The 20,767-nt window shown below is 43.0% G+C and overlaps 1 protein-coding gene across 2 annotated transcripts; it reads right to left on the bottom strand.

Moving 5' to 3' along the window:
• Positions 1 to 10,548: 10,548 nt before the first annotated feature.
• LOC140358638 (uncharacterized) lies at positions 10,549 to 19,968 on the bottom strand. 2 transcript variants are annotated; one of them, XM_072443608.1, is made up of 2 exons: positions 19,798 to 19,968; positions 10,549 to 14,402 (listed from the first exon to the last, which is right to left on the bottom strand). In XM_072443608.1, exon 2 carries the CDS (start codon positions 14,020 to 14,022, stop codon positions 12,319 to 12,321), a length of 1,704 nt encoding a protein of 567 aa, XP_072299709.1. In that variant the 5' UTR covers positions 14,023 to 14,402; positions 19,798 to 19,968; the 3' UTR covers positions 10,549 to 12,318. The 2 variants fall into 2 exon arrangements, with proteins under 2 accessions (XP_072299709.1, XP_072299708.1); XM_072443607.1 differs by lacking the exon at positions 19,798 to 19,968 and adding an exon at positions 18,489 to 18,581.
• Positions 19,969 to 20,767: the final 799 nt, after the last annotated feature.

Below are 20,767 nucleotides of genomic sequence, written 5' to 3'. Positions count from 1 at the left end.
AGTGCAACACGCTGTAGAATGTCGGAGTTGGGCAATGGGGGGAGTGCCACAGCTCTCAACACTATTCATGGGATTTGTGTCACACTCCAGGCCGACCCCCATCAGCCGAACTCTTACCTCACCCGCCCCGACAACTCCCAGTGCGCTAAGCAACCAAACTCAACTCATTTTTGCCCTCAAACCTGTCAAACCACTCGTATTCCAGTCAACAGGCAGTTCAAAAAAAACAAAAGTGTGAGGTACATTTAATGAAGTCTAGTAGTTTAGCATTAGCACCCAATTTCTTCCAGCTAATAAAAACGGATGCTACAATACATTTTCAAACATACCAACATCAGATTGACATGGAGTATTTTTTATTTTTTGCTCTCCACTGTAAAATAAACACACTGGCAATCCAATAGTTTTTATTGTCATGTTAATGCAGCAGACAAAAACAGAACCACACATTCTTGTCTGTGGTGGAGGGACCTCTGTTGATTGAGTGTGTACATGTCCAAACACATCATCTGATATTCTCCTGGATGTTTCTCACCTCGTGCAGTCTTCTTCTGGTGTGATTGTTTCACGCAGCGTCAACACGACGACACTCCTGATATTATTATTATTGAGCTCTTTGAGATTCACATCCTGAGTTTACACGCATTTAGAAAAATCTGTTTGAATTGGACTAGGCCATTTGTATCTGTTTTTGTTTGTTTGTACATTTATGTGACTTAGTGGCAGAGTTAACACAGTGAGAAAGGAGCCGGCCGCTGATGTGCAGCTAGAGCAAATAAAGACAAAAAAACAACAACAAAACTAATTTATAACAAACTTATATCACAGCAAGTCCCGGGTTTGACTCCAGGGGGCTTGTCTGTGTGGAGTTTGCGTGTTCTCTCCGTGTCTGTGTAGGTTTCCTCTACCACTAAAACATGTACAAAGGCTCCTCCCCTGAAAAAGAAAATCCACATCTCAATGGAACATTCCTGGTCAAATAAAAGTAAATCAAATAAAATGTCTTGAGCTAACCAACATCCGCAGCCGAGACAAGGTAATTGGATACTATTTTATCAAAAGTGTAAAAAAATATCTACATGTGAGAGTGAATGGTTATGTGAGAGTGAATAGTTATGTGAGAGTTATGTGAGAGTGAATGGTTATGTGAGAGTGAATGGTTATGTAAGAGTGAATGGTTATGTGAGAGTGAATGGTTATGTGAGAGTGAATAGTTATGTGAGAGTTATGTGAGAGTGAATGGTTATGTGAGAGTGAATGGTTATGTGAGAGTGAATGGTTATGTGAGAGTGAATAGTTATGTGAGAGTGAATAGTTATGTGAGAGTGAATGGTTATGTAAGAGTGAATGGTTATGTGAGAGTGAATAGTTATGTGAGAGTTATGTGAGAGTGAATGGTTATGTGAGAGTGAATGGTTATGTGAGAGTGAATAGTTATGTGAGAGTTATGTGAGAGTGAATGGTTATGTGAGAGTGAATGGTTATGTGAGAGTGAATGGTTATGTGAGAGTGAATGGTTATGTGAGAGTGAATAGTTATGTGAGAGTTATGTGAGAGTGAATGGTTATGTGAGAGTGAATGGTTATGTGAGAGTGAATGGTTATGTGAGAGTGAATAGTTATGTGAGAGTGAATAGTTATGTGAGAGTTATGTGAGAGTGAATGGTTATGTGAGAGTGAATGGTTATGTGAGAGTGAATGGTTATGTGAGAGTGAATGGTTATGTGAGAGTGAATAGTTATGTGAGAGTGAATGGTTATGTGAGAGTGAATAGTTATGTGAGAGTTATGTGAGAGTGAATGGTTATGTGAGAGTGAATGGTTATGTGAGAGTGAATGGTTATGTGAGAGTGAATAGTTATGTGAGAGTGAATAGTTATGTGAGAGTGAATGGTTATGTGAGAGTTATGTGAGAGTGAATGGTTATGTGAGAGTGAATGGTTATGTGAGAGTGAATGGTTATGTGAGAGTGAATAGTTATGTGAGAGTGAATAGTTATGTGAGAGTGAATGGTTATGTGAGAGTGAATGGTTATGTGAGAGTGAATGGTTATGTGAGAGTTATGTGAGAGTGAATAGTTATGTGAGAGTGAATGGTTATGTGAGAGTGAATGGTTATGTGAGAGTGAATAGTTATGTGAGAGTGAATGGTTATGTGAGAGTTATGTGAGAGTGAATAGTTATGTGAGAGTGAATGGTTATGTGAGAGTGAATGGTTATGTGAGAGTGAATAGTTATGTGAGAGTGAATGGTTATGTGAGAGTGAATGATTATGTGAGAGTGAATGGTTCTCTGTATGTCTGTGTCTATGTCTGTTTCACCTGCGACGAGTTGGCCACTGTCCAGGGTGTACCCCGCCCAAGGCCCAAAGTCACTGGGATAGGCTCCAGTCGCCCACGACCCCGAAAGGGAACAAGCGGTAGAAAATGAATGAATGAATGAATGTAAAAAAATAACTGCAGTTCAACAACAAAATGCAGTCCCTTCTTGTCCTGCTCCATCTGTGCCCTTGGATCCAGGATTATTGTTGAGCTGAACACTCTGGGACTTAAAGGTAGATTTAACCTGTGCTGGTTTCAGAAAAGGACAATCACAACTGAACCTGGGCTGCAAGTGTTTTAACCTGCATAATGAGGACACAAAGCTCTTCTTATTCTCAGTAAAGTCCCAAACGAGAGACTCATGTGAGTCTCATTCTACTTTCTGATTGGATTATTGTCTTCAACCAAAACATCAAATTATAAGATCAACAACTCGGCCATCGTGTCCATTGTTTTTGTAATTAAGAACAAATCAACATTACAACTGTTATCAGTAAAATACATCATTGATCTGAACGTGTCTGACAGTGACAGAGGACAAAGTCATGTTCATTTTTATCAAAAATTCGACATACCTTGATTTTAAAACAGCCACTTCCAGGCCTGACCCCTTCACTGTGTGGGGGGCGGACTTCCTGTGAGAGGACAATTCCCTGGGGGAGTTCCCATGTTGCACAATGCACTTTAAACACAGTTATGCAGTATCCATATGTACTTATCATGTATGTATGGTGCCCAGGGTCCTCCTGCCTCTCCCTGCGTGTGATGTGATGATGTCTACAGTGACGTACTGTGAAGGGGCAGGAGAATCAGTCAGCAGACTTCTTTCTTTTACTAAGATTGAAATGTAAAACAAAACACATAATATATTGAATAATTAAACAATGAATAATGAAATACTTCAAGCTTTGTTATTTGTGATTATTGCCTGCAGCCTGGAGGTCTCCTGGGACTAAACAGCCAGATTGTTTGGTCAATAGCTGAGATTTGTCTGCACTTGATTATGTCCTCTTCATCATCACCTGGAAACATAACTCTGAATCTCAACACCAACATATATATTATTCATGACTCCTTCAGCCACATGATTACAAGCTCCTGCTTTGCTCTAAACACCTGTAATATATCTTGTTTACTTTTCCATCCTTGGAAAAACAAAGCCTTTTGAATATGTAATGTGGGCCTCTTCATCTGCGGCTAAAGTTGCAGGTCACTGAGGTCCTGCATGTTTGTGTGCATAACCCAGAGAGAAGAGGACACTGAGAGACAACTGAGCCGTCCCACTCACTGTCCATTGTAAGAGATTCAAAGCAGACTGTGTAGGATTTCTGTGTTTTAATTAGATTTTCACAGTGCCCTCCCCAAGTGCAAACATACCTTCTTGCGATTGGAACCCAATTTAATATGTTTATGTCACTGGCCGTGTGTTCGGGGTGAGGCTGTTTGCCCTAACGTATGCATCGAGTCACCGTGCATGGTTTGTGGTGCAACAAGTAAAACAGTTATGTTGATATGTGTGATAAAATGTGAATATATGAGTATATTTCTGTGATGTATTTTTCTGTAGTGATATTTTATCTGCATCATTAGTCTAAGAGAAGAACGGGTGTGTGACAAACTGCATTTGTTTGTGAAGGTATCATAAAGATGGGCCAAAGAATGTTGCCCCAGGGGGGGAGTTGCACCCCCCCTTGCAGGCTTTATCTCTACGGAAAAATACCAAGTGCCTTGATGTGAGGCTGACCAATGAGAAATGTGACCCGCCTATTCCAGAATATCTAATAAAACCAACCAGCATGGGAAAAAACGGGGTGAGACGCAGGAGGATCACGCCAGGGTGCTTACCACAGCTTGCGTGATCAGTCCCCGCGTTTTCTCCCATGCATGCCACACAAATGTCTGATATTTCTGTGTCGTTTCATATTCTAAGTTGAATGGTGTTCTCTATGTGTTAAGGAATAGCATCGGTGTATGTCTCCATCCCAGGACATTTTCTGGTCCTATCGAGCCGGACGACAAGCAGCCCCTTCGCGGAGATTGACGGGTGAATCGGTGAAAGTCTGTGCACAGCCAAAGGAAGTCCACTTTTCCCGTGGCCGCCCATCGCACCTCATTCTCCGCGAGGAGAGCGCGTCGTTTCGAAGCAGCAGGAGAACACAGGCGACAAAGAAGGTCAGACAAAAACATTGTGTGTGAAAAAGAGTTAGCCATGAAACGTTTTATGCATTAGTTTGATATTTACTGGAAAAATATTGAAGGCTCTTATTGAAGGCCCAGTTTAGATGTTACTGAGGAAATACCCAGTTTCATATTACTGAGGAAATATTTTAGGCTCTTATGCCCAGTTTAGGTATTACTGAGGAAATACCCAGTTTCATATTACTGAGGAAATATTGTAAGCTTATGGACGAGATAAGTTTCTCACATAAGCAAGGAGTTTGATATTGCTGGAGAAATATTGGTTGGCTTTGTGTAAGTTTATAGTGTATTTTTTTATAAGTTTCTCACATAAAGGAGTTAAATTGCTCACCACGAGTTAAGTTTCTCACCGAAAGAAAGTAATGAAGCCTTATGCCGAGTTGTTACTGACATAAAGATGAGTGAATGTAAGCGCTGTGCATGGGCGAAGTAAGTAAGAGAGAAGTGTGAATGTGTGAATGAGGATTAATAAGTGATTAACTAACAAGTGTGAATCACAATTAATCATACAAGGGTCACAAGGCGTTATTCTGAAAGATCTAAAATTTGCAGTCACGGGTGAATCATTAAACACCACGTTTATGTCCGGAGGAATCTAATATGGAATTTTCTCTAGAAGCTTGACATTGACCGTGACTGTAAAGCAAGTAGCATTTCTCTCAGACGACCGAGACCACATAATGCCAAAATTATCACCCCAAACTGTAAAAAGACAAAGGAAAAGTCATAAGAGGATTTTGGAAGGAGACTTCCAGTATGCTCAGATGACGTGGCAGAGAGGGGGAGATAAGGGGGGTCAACAAGGCAGGAGAAGGGGAAGAAAGCAGTTCAGAGGACGCTCTGAACTGATGAAATAAGTAAAACTAAACTCAGCTGGTTTTAAATTTTAGTATTTGAACAAATTTAAGGGTTTTGTTTGATTGACAACAATCAATTATAAAGATTTTATTAAACTTGATAAGAGATGAAGATGAATTCAGATTTTTATAGATGGCCAATTTTTTGGGGAATGTGATCACAGACAGGACACTTCCTGTCCCCGACATAGAAGACAAAAGTTGTGTTTTTACGGTATTGTGTTTTTTGTGTGCACCAAACAAAGCTATGTTTTGTTTTGTTTTATTTTTGGACTTGACGGAAATGATCTTTTTGGACTTAATGCATGACTAAGATGAAAGTACAGGACGAAAAGACAGAAGTGTTTTTAAATTTCGGATCAAATGCAGGCACAGGCCTGGGAGTGATAATATGGGTAAATTAGTGACTACTGATGTTTTTGGACATTGGAGTAGAACGGGCAGTAAGTAAAGTGATAGTAAAAGTTATATCAGTAACTTATTTATTTGTATTATCATGAGGAAACCTCGTATCGCATGTAGACGTAAGTGAGGGAATAAGTTAAATAGTGACGTCCAATGCCCTCCCTTGGAAAGACATGAATGGGTCATTAACTAAAGACAACAGGACACCAAGTCATAAAAGATAGTCAGAGATAAGGGGCTATTGACTGGCAAAGACTCTGGAGGAGTGTAGAGCAGCGTAATGCAGGAGAAGAATACATTTTATGAGACCCGCAGATTACCTGAAGATAGTGAAAACTAAACAGGGGGATGGGTGAATCAATACATCAGTTTAGAAGCAGAATGACAGGGATATTTTAAAGATAACTAACGGGAATCCCAGGGGATGCAGCATCTGTTGTTATATCAGCAGCAATGAGAAAGTAAAAGCAGGTTACAAGTGAAGGTAAGAGTAAGTGAAAAGAGAGAAAGAAAAGCAGGTTTAGAAATTTGGAAATGGGTGTTTCCTCCGTTACAAGAGGAAGACAGAGACAAAGACAGAGAGGAAGACAGAGAGGAAGACAGAGAGAGACAGAGGGGAAGACAGAGAGGAAGACAGAGAGGAAGACAGAGAGAGACAGAGGGGAAGACAGAGAGGAAGATGAGAGACAAAGAAAAGACAAAGAAAGTAGGCAACAAGGGAAAAACAAGTTGATAAAATGATGTGCCTTATGGACAAGGGGAAGGTTTAGAATCATTTTGATTGTTAATACACATATAGACTTGTTAGAACAAACTAATACACAATGTTTGTAAAGCACCACATGAGCAGGTGTGAGAGATTGAGTTGGAAACTCACCTGAAGCACATATAGAAGATTAACACATATTACATTAGATGTGTGACCTTATGCAGGCCACACCCACAGAGGAGATGTGAAATTTGATGTTAATACTCTAAGTTGTGAACTGACCCTTATGGCCAGCTCAACGGGGAATTATTGAGATAATTATTATTGTTTGATGTATTTGTATTGCCCACACACACACACCCACACACACACATACATACATACATACATACGCGCGCACACGTGGATTGAAACATTTGGAGTTTGAAACAAATGGTGGTAAAACAGATAGGTTTGGAAAGTGTAAGATTACACACATAGACTGATTGACACACAGGGTGGGGGCCCAGCGCCGTGGAAGGAGGGGCTCAGCCAGGGATGTGACCACTGAACTGTGAAAGGTCAAGAGGTGACATTGCGGAGTTGGAGTGACATACGCAATTCCATCTCTTCCTTGATTACATCCTGGATTAGTGAACGTTGTAAACTATCTGGATTATTGAATTTAGTTTAAATGTAGAAGTTTGAGAAATGGCCAAGGCCATTTATCAAAAGGGGGATGTACGTGTAAACAAACATTCCGAATCAATAATTACAAAAAAAAAATTGTAAACAAGAAAACTGTTTGAAATACACTGAATTGTCGAAAAGCCTTTGTTTATCACCACAGCAGAACGTGTTGGAGATGTGGTGTTTACAGAGACGGAGCCAAGTGGACGGAGCCACACCGTGTCGTCCTCACACCGACCATTGGAGGGACGAGAACATGGGTGCTCTCATGGGAAAGTGAGAGAAATGTCTGGACAACACAGCGGCAGAGCCATAACATCGCAGACGCAGGACTTCGTTTGTATTCTTCGTTTTTGTATGCAGAGACAACAAACAGATTCTACAGTACGCAAAGTACTATACTCTGCTACGATGAACGAGAGCCAGAGGCTACGGTGCGCAGAGTACCATACTCTGTGGAAAAAGAATCAACAGTTATCATCATCACAGCGATGACGGTAATATGGGTGCTGAACACCTCTATTATACAATCGGGACAATCGGGACAATCGGGACAATCGATCAACATACACAACTGTGTATACCGGTAAATGGAAAATAGAGGGAAGAAAATAAGTGATCAACATGAAAGGTTATGAAATGCATGATGTGTAATAATGTACAATGTATAATTGACATGACAGTAGCTGAAGAAACACAATGGCATATTATACAGCCACTGTTGTTTGCACTACCTAAGAGAGTTTTTTATCGGCTACAACATAACGACATGCAATGTTTATGAGATTATGAATTGAGATGGGAAATGTACCAGTTCATATGTGTCATAGGTGTGACCGAAGCGAGCAGCGGAAGAAGGTCTCTTAAGAAACCAAGCGAGGACGTGTGGTGATGTGGGGACACTTGTGGGACGTTGTGCCTATGTATCCCTTTTGTGGCCAGCCATGGTCATAACAAAGACCAGCATCACCCAGAACCATACCGCAGGGTCAAGGTCGAGAGGTTAGTGGACAATCTGGTCCCAGTAACACCTGATACTACGTATTTGATTCTATTGGGGTGTCCAGAGAGGTCCCTGACAAGTACAAACTGACTGACCAGAAAGCAGCGGGTTTGAGGGCTTTCCGCTTGTACTTCTATATTTCCCATCACACCGCACAAAATTATAGACAGTATAAATTGTCTGTTTGTCAAATTGCAGAGATTGACCAATCTGACTCAAAATTTAGGACAGTAATGCTGTAGACATGTTGTGGGCTGAGAGAAAAGAAGTGTGTTCACTGTTGAGAACTGTGAATCACTTTTTGTGTGTAAAAGTGTCATTTTAACACCTATTTGAAAGACATGTTGAAAACTGAAAAGAGTAATGTGTTTGGCATATGATACAGTAGACTAATGCTTTGATAAACAGGAGGGAAATGTGATAAAATGTGAATATATGAGTATATTTCTGTGATGTATTTTATCTGCATAATAGTGATATTTTATCTGCATCATTAGTCTAAGAGAAGAACGGGTGTGTGACAAACTGCATTTGTTTGTGAAGGTATCATAAAGATGGGCCAAAGAATGTTGCCCCAGGGGGGGAGTTGCACCCCCCCTTGCAGGCTTTATCTCTACGGAAAAATACCAAGTGCCTTGATGTGAGGCTGACCAATGAGAAATGTGACCCGCCTATTCCAGAATATCTAATAAAACCAACCAGCATGGGAAAAAACCGGGTGAGACGCAGGAGGATCACGCCAGGCTGCTTACCACAGCTTGCGTGATCAGTCCCCGCGTTTTCTCCCATGCATGCCACACAAATGTTTGATATTTCTGTGTCGTTTCATATTCTAAGTTGAATGGTGTTCTCTATGTGTTAAGGAATAGCATCGGTGTATGTCTAATTCCATGACAATATGCCAGTTTTATGTAAATCCGTTAACAAAGACCTGTTTCAAAATCCTCCAGTGCCGTCAGGGGCAACATGCGTATATTCCTCCATTATCGGCCGTGTTTGGCTCCACACCAGGCTGTACTGAACACTCACATTGATTGACGTAGACGGGTTCACACTGATCCCTCCCTCTTCTCCTCCTCTCTCGCTCCTGTCTTGCACACTGACCTACTTTTCCTCCAACCTGCTTATGCATGCAACACCGATCAGAATCAGAGAATGTGAAGATGCGGCAGAATGTTGTGGCTTTGCAGTCAAAGTCACCTTGAACCAGTCAGATACAAAAGCATATACAGAGTGATGGAGGTGAACTGCAGAAGAAAGGCCGTGTTGCAGCCTTAATCTAAAGTTAAAGGTACATTATGTAACTTTTGTCTCCATGGAAATGTTATTGCTTTGTCTCCCTTGCCTCTCCACAGATCTAAATGTGGAGATGGATGAGTGAATGCCATGTTATGGAAGATTGCAGGTAAAGCAATTATTCTCTATGGGTTGAAGCAGTAATGTAACATAGTTCATATTTAATTTTAATTTTATTTAACATATTTAAAACATTTTAAAATTGTTCGTAGGTTGGAATCTTAGTTTTTGTGTATCTCCATGGCAACATTGTGATTGTTTTAAATTGCAAGTTATGAGTCTGAACATAATTATGAATAGGCCTAAAAATGACCCTTAAAAAAACCCATTGACCACATCTTTGACCTGATGATTATGGCGTCTCTTCATGAGCTGTTCGGTTCCATTTGGCCTTCAAGAGCTTGACCTGGTTCTGCTGTAAAGGGCAGGGACAATGGGTAATTAAAACTGACCCAGTACGACTGGTTATGCACTTATAAATTCAGGTGAACCCATTTGAATCATAAATAGACTTGTGCATCTTTGTTGGGCAATTTGCGTAATTTTTTCAACGTCGCCTGTATGTTTATTCTAGTCCTCTTGATTTGTCCTATATATAAATAGAGTGTTCCTGGATTGAGAGTAGGTGTCTGGTTGCAATCAGTCATTAAGTCTTGCCAAGTCTTGAGGACCCAAGGGTGCAAAGTGTGTGACTGTGTCACCCATGAGGTGACACTGACACAAGATTAACTGGCAGAAGCAGAGCCTTCATGTTTTGTTAATGAGGGGCAACGTAAAAAGGACATATTCGGCTTATTCCTGTACTTGGTAAGCAATAATATGCCTTTAATTAAAGTACAAGTGAAGAAAACAGCCCAATAATGTTTTTTTTTTGGCTAATATTGCTAAAACATAGTCTACTGGTGTAATGTTTTACAGTTATCAACGTCTGTATTAAATTACATGGAACAAAGTCTGTCCCTGGCAGGTAGTGTAACATGCATTAATTCAGGATATTTTTAAGCTAAAATGTCTTATTAATGCTTGGATTGTTTTCCAAACATGAAGAGCAGTGCATGTGTGTGAACAAGTATGGAAAGAACACCAAGGAAATTCTTTTATCATGATATGCTCAACATTCATTTTATTTGTATTTTCAATCTTGAAATTCTCCCATCTTCCACAATGAACATTAGTGTTTACATACATGTCAAAAAAGGAAGTGATGGCAATGACCCAGACCATCACCATGGCTAAACATCACTACATTTGCCAGTTTTACACTCCTCTAGCTGTTCCCGTGAAAAATCATTGGCAAAACCACAAACAAATTGTTAATACACACTTGGAAAGGACATGGGAATGAGGCAAATACAGCACAGTCAAAAGACACAGTAGAAGAAGGACAACACTTTGAAAATATAGAAAATCTATCAAAAACATTACAGTGTTGCTCAAGGGCAAGGGCTTTACATTTATACACAAAAAGCCAAACATGGTTCATAGACCTTCAATTCCAGTGCAGGACTTAATGTAACTGCCAGGTGAGGGACGATAGAGGCACATTCTGTATTATGCATCATTCTGGAGATTGTCACAGAGAAATGTTACTGCATAATGTTTTCATGTTCTTAGTAGAAGAGAGAAGTGACATAAACTTGTGGCAGGGATGATCCAGACTGGTGTGAGATAACACACCTTCACAGTTAGTAAATGTGACATGTTAAGTTAAGCAAGTAAACGTACATACTGATCTTCAGTTTAGAGTCTGTTTACTTAGGATAGTTTTAATGGTGTGTGTCAAAATACACACCTATGTAAATATGCATCAGTGCAGTGTGACTACTGGACAGGTCAAAAGCTCTGTACACATTGGGGTCTATGTCCCAGTGGGCTTTTCTACAGTGTTGGGCATGTACAGAAGGAAATAAATACAATGGGCAAGTGAATGAAACAAAATAAATGTGAGATAAAGCTCAAATAAGGAGGAGGCTTCAAGCCTGCAGCTGGTGATTCCACCATATAGTTAAAGGCTGGTTAAAGGTCAAGAAAAGTTTAAAACATTTTAATGAGGTCTTTGCCTCAAAAACACCATGTTTTCCATTCAGTGCTGTGCCAGCCCCAACGGGACAGGGACTTTTGCGTAAACAGGGCATTAACAAGTGATTAATGCTAAAGCTTAACAATCATATAAAGGGCCCAAAGTACACACTATGGCTGTACAGTGATTGGATCCATAATACTAGATGACCCTTTTCAAAATCTTACCAATACAGACTTTTTTTTAAATATTTTTTTGTATTCAAATTATTTGTAAAATATAAAATTTGAACATATATCCATACATTTCAGAAAGTACAAAACCCAAGTGCTTAAATATTAAGATGATGGTGATCTTTTCTGATATGGAGATGACAGGAGAGCATGGGCTGGCAGAGGTAGCGTCTGGGAAGAGGGATGGAACCTGTGTGGTGTTCATGCTGTGTTTCTTTGGTCATGTACTTTGCATTTTTTATTCAACTCATTAAGGCAGCCATACATGTGTGCGCTGTTTTTTGTTAGATATGTCTCAAATAGCTCAAAGCTTGTTTTACCCAACATTCTTCACTGTAAGAGATCAAAAATATGCCTTTAGCTGCATACAATTATATTTGATGACAGATAGAAAAAGTAGGCAGTTCCATTCCTCTTCTCGTCACAAACAAAAGTGCTTTTGTTAGAAAGGGAAATATGAAAAATGACTGTACAATATATACAAACATATTACACATACACATACACAAGTGCAGCCATACAGCCATACTGCTTTGTCTGAATGGCCAGAGTTGAACTAATGGAAAAAGGCATGATGGCAAAGGGTCAAGGTCCAAGTGCTTCCCGCATTTAGTCCCGCCTCATGTGATGTCGCCCAGCTGCTTCCTTTTTCCCAGAATCCCTCTCATCAAGAGTACAAAGCTGAGAAGAGCCCTGGCTTTCTAGCTTTAAGTTGGGCTGGGGTGAGAGTGATAAATAGGGGTGCTGGGGTAGGGGAGGGGGCGTGGCAGAGGCGGGACTTGTTGGGGACTCTTGGCCTGAGCTACCACTGCTTCCTGTACTCATGGCACGGTGCTTCAGTCTGAGCTTGTGGGGCAATGCTGTGCCCTTCACTTCACATGGGATATCCCGTGGCAGGGACCCACCATGTAAAGGGTAAGGTGAGGTAGGATGGTGAAAACCAGACAGGTGTTGATTGGTGCAGTATGACAGAGGTGACTCATCATCAGTGGAGACCTCTTTGTCAGAGCTGCGTGGGTCTCCATCACTGGATGTGCAGCCAGGCTGACCTTGGTAGAAGGCTACAGCCTCAGGGCTGGCCTCATACGATAGTTCTGGGGGCTCGTCCTCCTCTTGAGCACTGAGGTATGGGTGGTGAGGCTGCTGAAGCTGGTGGTAGAGTTGAGAAAGGCTGCTCTGGGGGTCTGGCTGTTGGTGCTTCGGTGGGCACAGTTGGTACAACTGTCCATCCCCAGACTCATTATGGCTGTCTGCATGCTCATTCGCAGACTTCTGCACCAGCTGTTTTGTCGCCTCATTCAGTTCCTCTGTGGAGCTCTGTGGAGGGTTTGCGCTTAACTGGCTACTGTGCTTTAGGACTGGCTGCATCTCCACCTCCTGGGAACGGTCCACACCATAAGAGCTGCTGCTAGAGCCATATAGGATGACACTGCGCTGAGCTGCCGGTGGGTGAGGGGCTGCCTGACTGACCATGTGGACCGGAGAGGCTGGTGCTGGTGGTTGTTGGGAAAAATTATGCTGCTGAGTTTGATAGGCCATCTCCAGGTCCTGGGAGTGCTGCTGGATTTGGTGGTGGGTAGGCACAGAGGACAGACCTCGGTGAATGTTAAACATGATCTGAGTTGTTGTGCCATTAGCAATGTCCATCTCTAGTCTGTCTCCTTCCTGTTTGATCTCAAATGAAATGGGCTCAGGACTGTCTCTTGAAGAGCCATCCGACATGTCGGACAGAGAACCACGAGGGGAGTATTTCACCAGCTGCCGGCGGCTTTCATTGTGTCCAGACTGCTCTGTTTCAGAGGAGTCTGAGTTAATTGTGACCTGAGAGCTGGAGTAACCGTTGGTGTAGTACTGAGTAGAGGATGTGGATGAGGCGGAGGAGGTGCTACTGTTTATGTTAGCACTGCTCACAGCGATCTGCTGGCTTTTTTCCATGTAGGAGGCAGTGCTGATCAGACCAAAGCGCAGTTTTAGCTGAAGTAGCTCTGTCTTCAGTCGCACATTTTCATCATTCAGAGCCATGACCCGGTTCTCCAGAACCATGTCATTGAGACGTCGCTTTTCCCTGGAGCGCTTAGCTGCCTCGTTGTTCTTGCGACGCTTCTCCCAATACGAGGCATCCTTCTTCTCATCAGAGATGAACTCTCTCTTTCGCCTGCTGGCGGAATTAGATTTGGGTTTGACAAGTCGCCCTAGCCGAGCAGCAGGCAAAGGGGAAAGAGAGTCATCATAACCGGAGAAGCTTTCCAGACAGCTCATGTTATTCCTTGGGCTTTTGTTTAATGTTTTTAGAGCTGATGTCAAATTTTCCATTCTTGCTAAGCAGCAGCCAGATTGAATGGTGGCTGAATGTTGGAAGGATTTTGTAGATATCTGTGTGCCACAGTGATGAGGCAGATTAATGCCAATCAGTCCAAAGAACTAAGTGTCCAAGTTAGCCAAGATCAGAAATAGCTGGAATTCAGCAATAGGGATCGTCATCTATCCGCTTCCTTGTTTTGGTTTAGTGGCTAGACTATGTAAAGTATAGTCTTCTTTGTATCTTGTTATTTGTCATCAGGGGAGTGCACGGATCCAAGCTAGTGGTGTCTTGGATCTTGTTGGAAACAGCAGGATGTAGGTCAGCCGTCTACCTCCGTACGTCAGTCTCACTGGGACCTCGTGGCTCACTCTGCTGTAGTCCAGATGAAAGGCTGTAGAGACAGAAACATAAAAGACATGTTAATTGACGTTAACCTGAAATATAATTGATTCAAGGCAAACCAGAATGGCCTTCATGTACTTTATGTAGATATTATTAGTTATTAGTCAGTTGCTGTCTCTCTTTGCTGCGCAGACATGTTTGGCTTTGACTTTTTGTATTACCCTTTGCAACCAATGAATGGGCTGTAGACGCTTTTGTCTGACCCCATGATCCCACCATTGATCTGCTCTGTCTGCAGCTTATGACCCCTGAACCTTAACCGGGCGCTCTGATGTTGACTCAGTGCGGTCATGGGGGTTCATGCATTTTGAGTTTTACAGATTTAGGTCCTCCTAATACTTTTAAGACAACCCCCAGCTGAAAATCCAGTTGTCCTGCCCTCACCCCTCATCCCCACAGGAATTTGGCAGCTCGGCCAAAACAAGTCAATGCCAAATCGAAGATGCAGAGTGAGCAGATAAGACGGACAAAGGCATCACCAATAGCAGCCAGGGCCGGTCAAGGATAAAGAATCTGTGTCTAGAATAGTAAAACAAGTGTTGATGAGTTACAGCAACTGGAAGGTGAAGCCTTAAGCGTTGGTAAATTTAGGTCATGGGGCTTGCGGAAAGGAAGGGGGCGGGGCTTTGGTTTGAACAACATGGTTAGCTGCTTATCTACAGTATGAGCAAAATACAAAAGGTTGTTTGGCAGGGTTCATGAATGCAAACATGTAAAAGAAAAAGTGCTCAAAAGCTTCATCTGCCATTGAAAAAATTTGAATAATAATATTTTAGATAATTGCAAAATTAAAATGGGCAGACAATATGTGAGACATATATTTGATAACGTGGATTAAAAACAATGGGAAGACGCAGCTTTAGAATATGTAATCCGAACATCTGATTAGTCAAAGTCAACCACACATTCATTTACTATGGTTCAATTTGTAATCTGTGTACAACAGACTCCGCTCTACTTCATCTGTGTTCAACACTATTATGCAACTACAGATGCAAATCATAAAACTTAAGGCAAGACTAGATTACTTTCCAAACCTAACAACATACTTCATCACCATTGCATTATTGACCCAGAGAGGCCATCACAAGTTGTATTTGGGCATAGCTGCATAACAAATTTAGGGCATAGTTGTTTTTTCCCATTGTCCTACTGACCCAGAAACAATCCGTCCTAACATAGTGAACACATACCGTTACTACTTTCACTGTACAGCGCCTGCACAATATAGATCAGAGCAGAGATTGGGAAAATTGACCCAAAAGGACAAAAAATAGACACTTGAGGTGGAAGGAAAACAAAGTAGATGAGGTGTGATTGTTGCTGGGGAAAGGGGGATATGGATTGGAAGGGTAGTTGTCACCCATAGCAACAAAGAAGCAGAAAAACAGAAGGGGCACCCAAACGTGTCATACACTCTGCCATCCTCTAAAAGGAGCTTACATACGGACACAAGCAGAGCCTCTGACGTCAAGCAGCCATTTCACTTACATGAAGATTACATGAATGATTCTGACACTCCCACTGCGGGCCTGTTATGTCACGTAGACAGCCATGAATCACTGCTCAAGGTGGCTCGGTTTTTGTTTGTTTGTTTAAATTGAGCTTGGATGGTTTTCTGAGGTAGGGAATCTCACTTGTTTTTGGCTCAGAACCACATTACATTGATAAAGCAGCGATGGGAAAGTGTCACTCTCACTCAAAGGTTTCACAGCTTGACCTAGATTCCGCCCCATATTTGTCATATCTTCTATATATTCTTCACATGTCATCACTGGGCCTCTGAGGTACTTGTGGAATGATAGCACGGTGAAAGAATCCCAGTTGCACTCGCTCACACCACCACAGCCACTGCACCACGAGTCTAAATGTGGCAATGGGCTTTGGAAACAGCTCCGCCAGTTCAACCACACACGTGTTGCGGCGCAGCATTTCAGGAAATGGGAGCAGGGCTAAAATAAAATCGAGACAGGGGCACCACTTCAGAGAAAATAAGTTTACCCCCTCCCCCCTGGGAAGAATCCGGTGCGAGACATGTGGGGAAGGGTTGGGGGGGTTTCAGCAGTTAGGGTGGGGCTGCCCGAATTCCTAGACTGGTGATACTTTTATCTTCTGGGGAAAAACCTGGCGCAAAGGCAACATGCCAAAAAGGCGGAGCCCAGTCCGAACCCCCCTCACAGAGCAGTGACTCGGGCCATGTGCTGCACCACTCACATGTGTTCCCTTGGCCCACTAAACCATTCTGTCTCACAGCACATTAACCAAGCATGGCCCTCATCTTTGAAATACTTTTTGAATACTTTCTGTGTACTAGCCGCCTGATACCTTCACTGTCTATGACTGATGTAGAAAGTAGTGAATGGACATAAAAACATCGAGTACTCATTTACAGGAATACTGACTGCAGTACAACAGAAGTCATATAAAGCACACGTCTCCTGTCTTTGTTATGGCGGGTGAGGATTTATTTTAGAGGGGTTTAGATTCTGTGTTTGTGGCCAGGGGTGGCTGGGTGCCTCTCCCCCAACCACTAGAGGCTAATGTGACCTACATTTATAGCTGGCATAGAGACCCACTGTGTACGCCAACCAATTGGCACACACCGCTTTAAGTACGCTGCGCCACAGAATTCCTGCCGACAACGGGTTTCCATCTATTGCATAATCCACTCTTCAATCCATTATGATTATTTCATTCATTTATCCTGCAGGTTGTAGGCCTATAGTTTTGTCATAATATGACACATGTTATTACTGGTTATTATTACCAAAATGTTGTAAAATGTATTGAATAATTAGGGCTTATTTGATATCTTAAATCATGTTAAGAGAGAGCTGCAAGTCGAGACATTCTATGTCCAGTTCAGACAGATGTTTAAAACAAACATTTTTACTATAAAAGTTGAAACTATGGATCTGGTCCGTCCAATGTAATTGTTATGTCCATATCAAATAAATCAATAGATACAAATAAACTTGACCAGCACATATCACCTGCTCACATGTGGACCCCTGCTCTGTGGACCCCTGCTCTGTGGACCCCTGCTCACATGTGGACCCCTGCTCTGTGGACCCCTGATCTGTGGACCCCTGCTCACATGTGGACCCCTGCTCTGTGGACCCCTGCTCTGTGGACCCCTGCTCACATGTGGACCCCTGCTCTGTGGGCCCCTGCTCACATGTGGACCCCTGCTCTGTGGACCCCTGCTCTGTGGACCCCTGCTCACATGTGGACCCCTGCTCTGTGGACCCCTGCTCTGTGGACCCCTGCTCACATGTGGACCCCTGCTCTGTGGACCCCTGCTCTGTGGACCCCTGCTCACATGTGGACCCCTGCTCTGTGGGCCCCTGCTCACATGTGGACCCCTGCTCTGTGGACCCCTGCTCACATGTGGACCCCTGCTCTGTGGACCCCTGCTCTGTGGACCTCTGCTCTGTGGACCCCTGCTCTGTGGACCTCTGCTCTGTGGACCCCTGCTCTGTGGACCCCTGCTCACATGTGGACCCCTGCTCTGTGGACCCCTGCTCTGTGGACCTCTGCTCTGTGGACCCCTGCTCTGTGGACCCCTGCTCACATGTGGACCCCTGCTCTGTGGACCCCTGCTCTGTGGACCTCTGCTCTGTGGACCCCTGCTCTGTGGACCCCTGCTCACATGTGGACCCCTGCTCTGTGGACCCCTGCTCTGTGGACCCCTGCTCTGGGCTACAGCAGTCTCAGGTTCACATGAAGGACAAAGTACCACGATGTTTGATCCCATCGACCTGGTCCAAACAAACGCTTTTCTTAAAGCTTGTACAAGAGTGTGTGAGACCGGCTCTGTTCCTCAGCACGCCTCCTTTGTTGCACTGTCTGACAAATTGTCTTCATGCATATTTAATCTTATCCTCAGTCAGCCAAGGCAACCGCGTGATTCCAACTATAAGATCCGGCAGTTCTACGAAAACACTGCATCTCGTAACTGAATACACTTGACAATAATTCAACAATTCCTCAAAATTAAAACGAACGTAGATAGTAACAACTTCACCCCTTGACCCACAGTTGCTCCAGATGTTTGGAGCGCAGAAAACCTCACCTCATTGTTGTTAAAATCTACGAACTTGGCCCGTTCTTCTCCTTTGTCTATGCCCAGCCTTTATCCTTATACACGCGTGAAGATGTGTATCCGAGGAGTAACAGTGCTGTGCAGGCTCGCGCGGGTGTTCATCAGACGGCCACAGAAGGGTTAATCCCACAGAGAGAGAGGATGCACAGCCCCAGCAGCAGCAGCAGCAGCAGCAGCAGCAGCAGCAGCAGCAGCAGCAGCAGCAGCAGCAGCAGCAGCAGCAGCAGCAGCAGCAGCAGCAGCAGCAGCAGCGTTAACCTTTACAAAGAACTGCGCTACACGTGACGCACAGAAGTGTGTCTTGTGCCAGCCTGGGCTTTTTCCAGTTGTCTGCCTCCTATAGCCCACTAACCCCGAAAGGAGCTCAGTGCTGCTCCTGGCGCGCCCTCCCTACACAATCTGGGCTCGTAATAAGATCATTAGGCAATTAACTAGATAAGAGACATATTGCAAATATGTGCAGTGTTGAAAATGCGTCCAGCCTGATAAAGCCTTGCAGCATATGTCATGTAGAAACAGTAGAAAGTGAACTTGTAGTAAACAATAAGTGTGTGTGTGTGTGTGTGTGTGTGTGTGTGTGTTTATTTTAAGATAAATACAACTTGACCCACAAACAAACAAACAATGTAAACAAACGAGCTGCTTGGTAAATATGTCTAAGGTCATTTAACTTTATGAGACTAAGCCCTAGACAATAATTATCATATTCACTAAAATAGTCCAATTAAAACAGCCAAACAGAGAAAATACTTTGACCAAAAAAAATAATATATTTTTTTTTCTTCAAATGACGCAATAAGCACTTCGCACTGACAGCGCTCTAATAACAGAGCCACACCTGCCTAATGTGCACATTGAGGGATAAATAGCATTCAAGTGCATTACTATAACCATGGTTACTATGCATGCATGTTAAAATGCAATAAACACGGAGACTAATATTAGAAGATTAGAGCTCGTCTTCCAGAGCTCTAAAGTCTCAACACGCGGTAAAAGCGCAAAGCGCGTGGACGCGTTGACTTCATGTAGTTGCGACTGGCACGCGTCCTAAATATCGACCCAGAGGCAGGATTTATCTTTATTTTACCCGGTTAATTAGCATGCATCCTCTTTTTTTTGTTTTTCGTTTTAATTTTTTAAAAATAAGAATAAAACAATAATGCTAAGCCAGAGGTCGCCTGGACTTTGATGCCCCAAATCACAAATCACCCAGTGCAGAGTCCCGTGCGTAACGCGCGGCTGCACCTTCAACCCTCCAAGAACACATTCCCAAACTCACCTTTTATTCTGCAAATCTTCTGACTTGAATTCCGTGAAGAATCTTGACGCACGGTCCTGTTTGCGGTCCTGTTATCTCAGTTATCTCAGGTGCACGCGTGAGTATTTAGAGCGTGTTTTTAACGCACTCCACACGTCATGTTACGGAGCCGCTCCAGTCTCTCTCTCTCTCTCTCTCTCTCTCTCCTCTCTCTCTCTCTCTCTCTCTCCTCTCTCTCTCTCTCTCTCTCTCTCTCTCTCCTCTCTCTCTCTCTCTCCTCTCTCTCCTCTCTCCTCTCTCTCTCTCTCTCTCCTCTCTCTCTCTCTCTCCTCTCTCTCTCTCTCTCCTCTCTCTCTCTCTCTCCAAATGTATGTTAGTAGGTCAGTTGTTGCATAACAGGACGCTTTGGGTGCCGAGTCACGTTTTTGTTTCTCACTGCTCTGCACCTCCCTCTCTTCCTTCAACCAATCCCGTGCCAGTGATTTAGACAGGGGGAGGAGCTTATATGCAAAGAGGCGGGGCTACTGTCAAAAGCTCACAAAGTCTTTTAGGAAGTAAAAAGCCCAAAACATGTAGTACAGCCCTTGACACAACCCTGTTCGATGCTCAGATCGGTCCAGCTCAGTCTGCTGCCTCATATCACATATTCATATCCAGTTGTGGAGTCCAGGAACTGAAAATATATTACTTCAATGTCAAGTACCCTGTCCGACTTTCTCCAGGAGCAACAATGGCTTGCAAAAGTTATATTGGCATTTGTTGTGGAAAAAGTAACCCTCAGCGGAACACAATTGTCAAGTGGATGGAAAATTAAACATGATTTCCACATAAAATAGATGAATAAATAAAAAATGGAAAAGTGCAGCGTGCAAACATATTCTCCTGAGTCAATACTTTCTGGAATTGCCTTTCGCTACAATTACGTGTGTCTTTATTGTATTTTCAGACATCAGACTAGAGCATCTTCTTCCACGTGTTTTCAAACCTGAAA

The sequence above is a fragment of the Eucyclogobius newberryi genome, unplaced genomic scaffold (genome assembly GCF_026437365.1).
Source record: "Eucyclogobius newberryi isolate DKJ021-1_F unplaced genomic scaffold, fEucNew1.0.hap1 SCAF_13, whole genome shotgun sequence".
Lineage (NCBI taxonomy): Eukaryota > Metazoa > Chordata > Actinopteri > Gobiiformes > Gobiidae > Eucyclogobius > Eucyclogobius newberryi.
The sequence above is the reverse complement of the archived record's forward strand: the minus strand, read 5'-3'. Positions and strand labels throughout refer to the sequence as shown.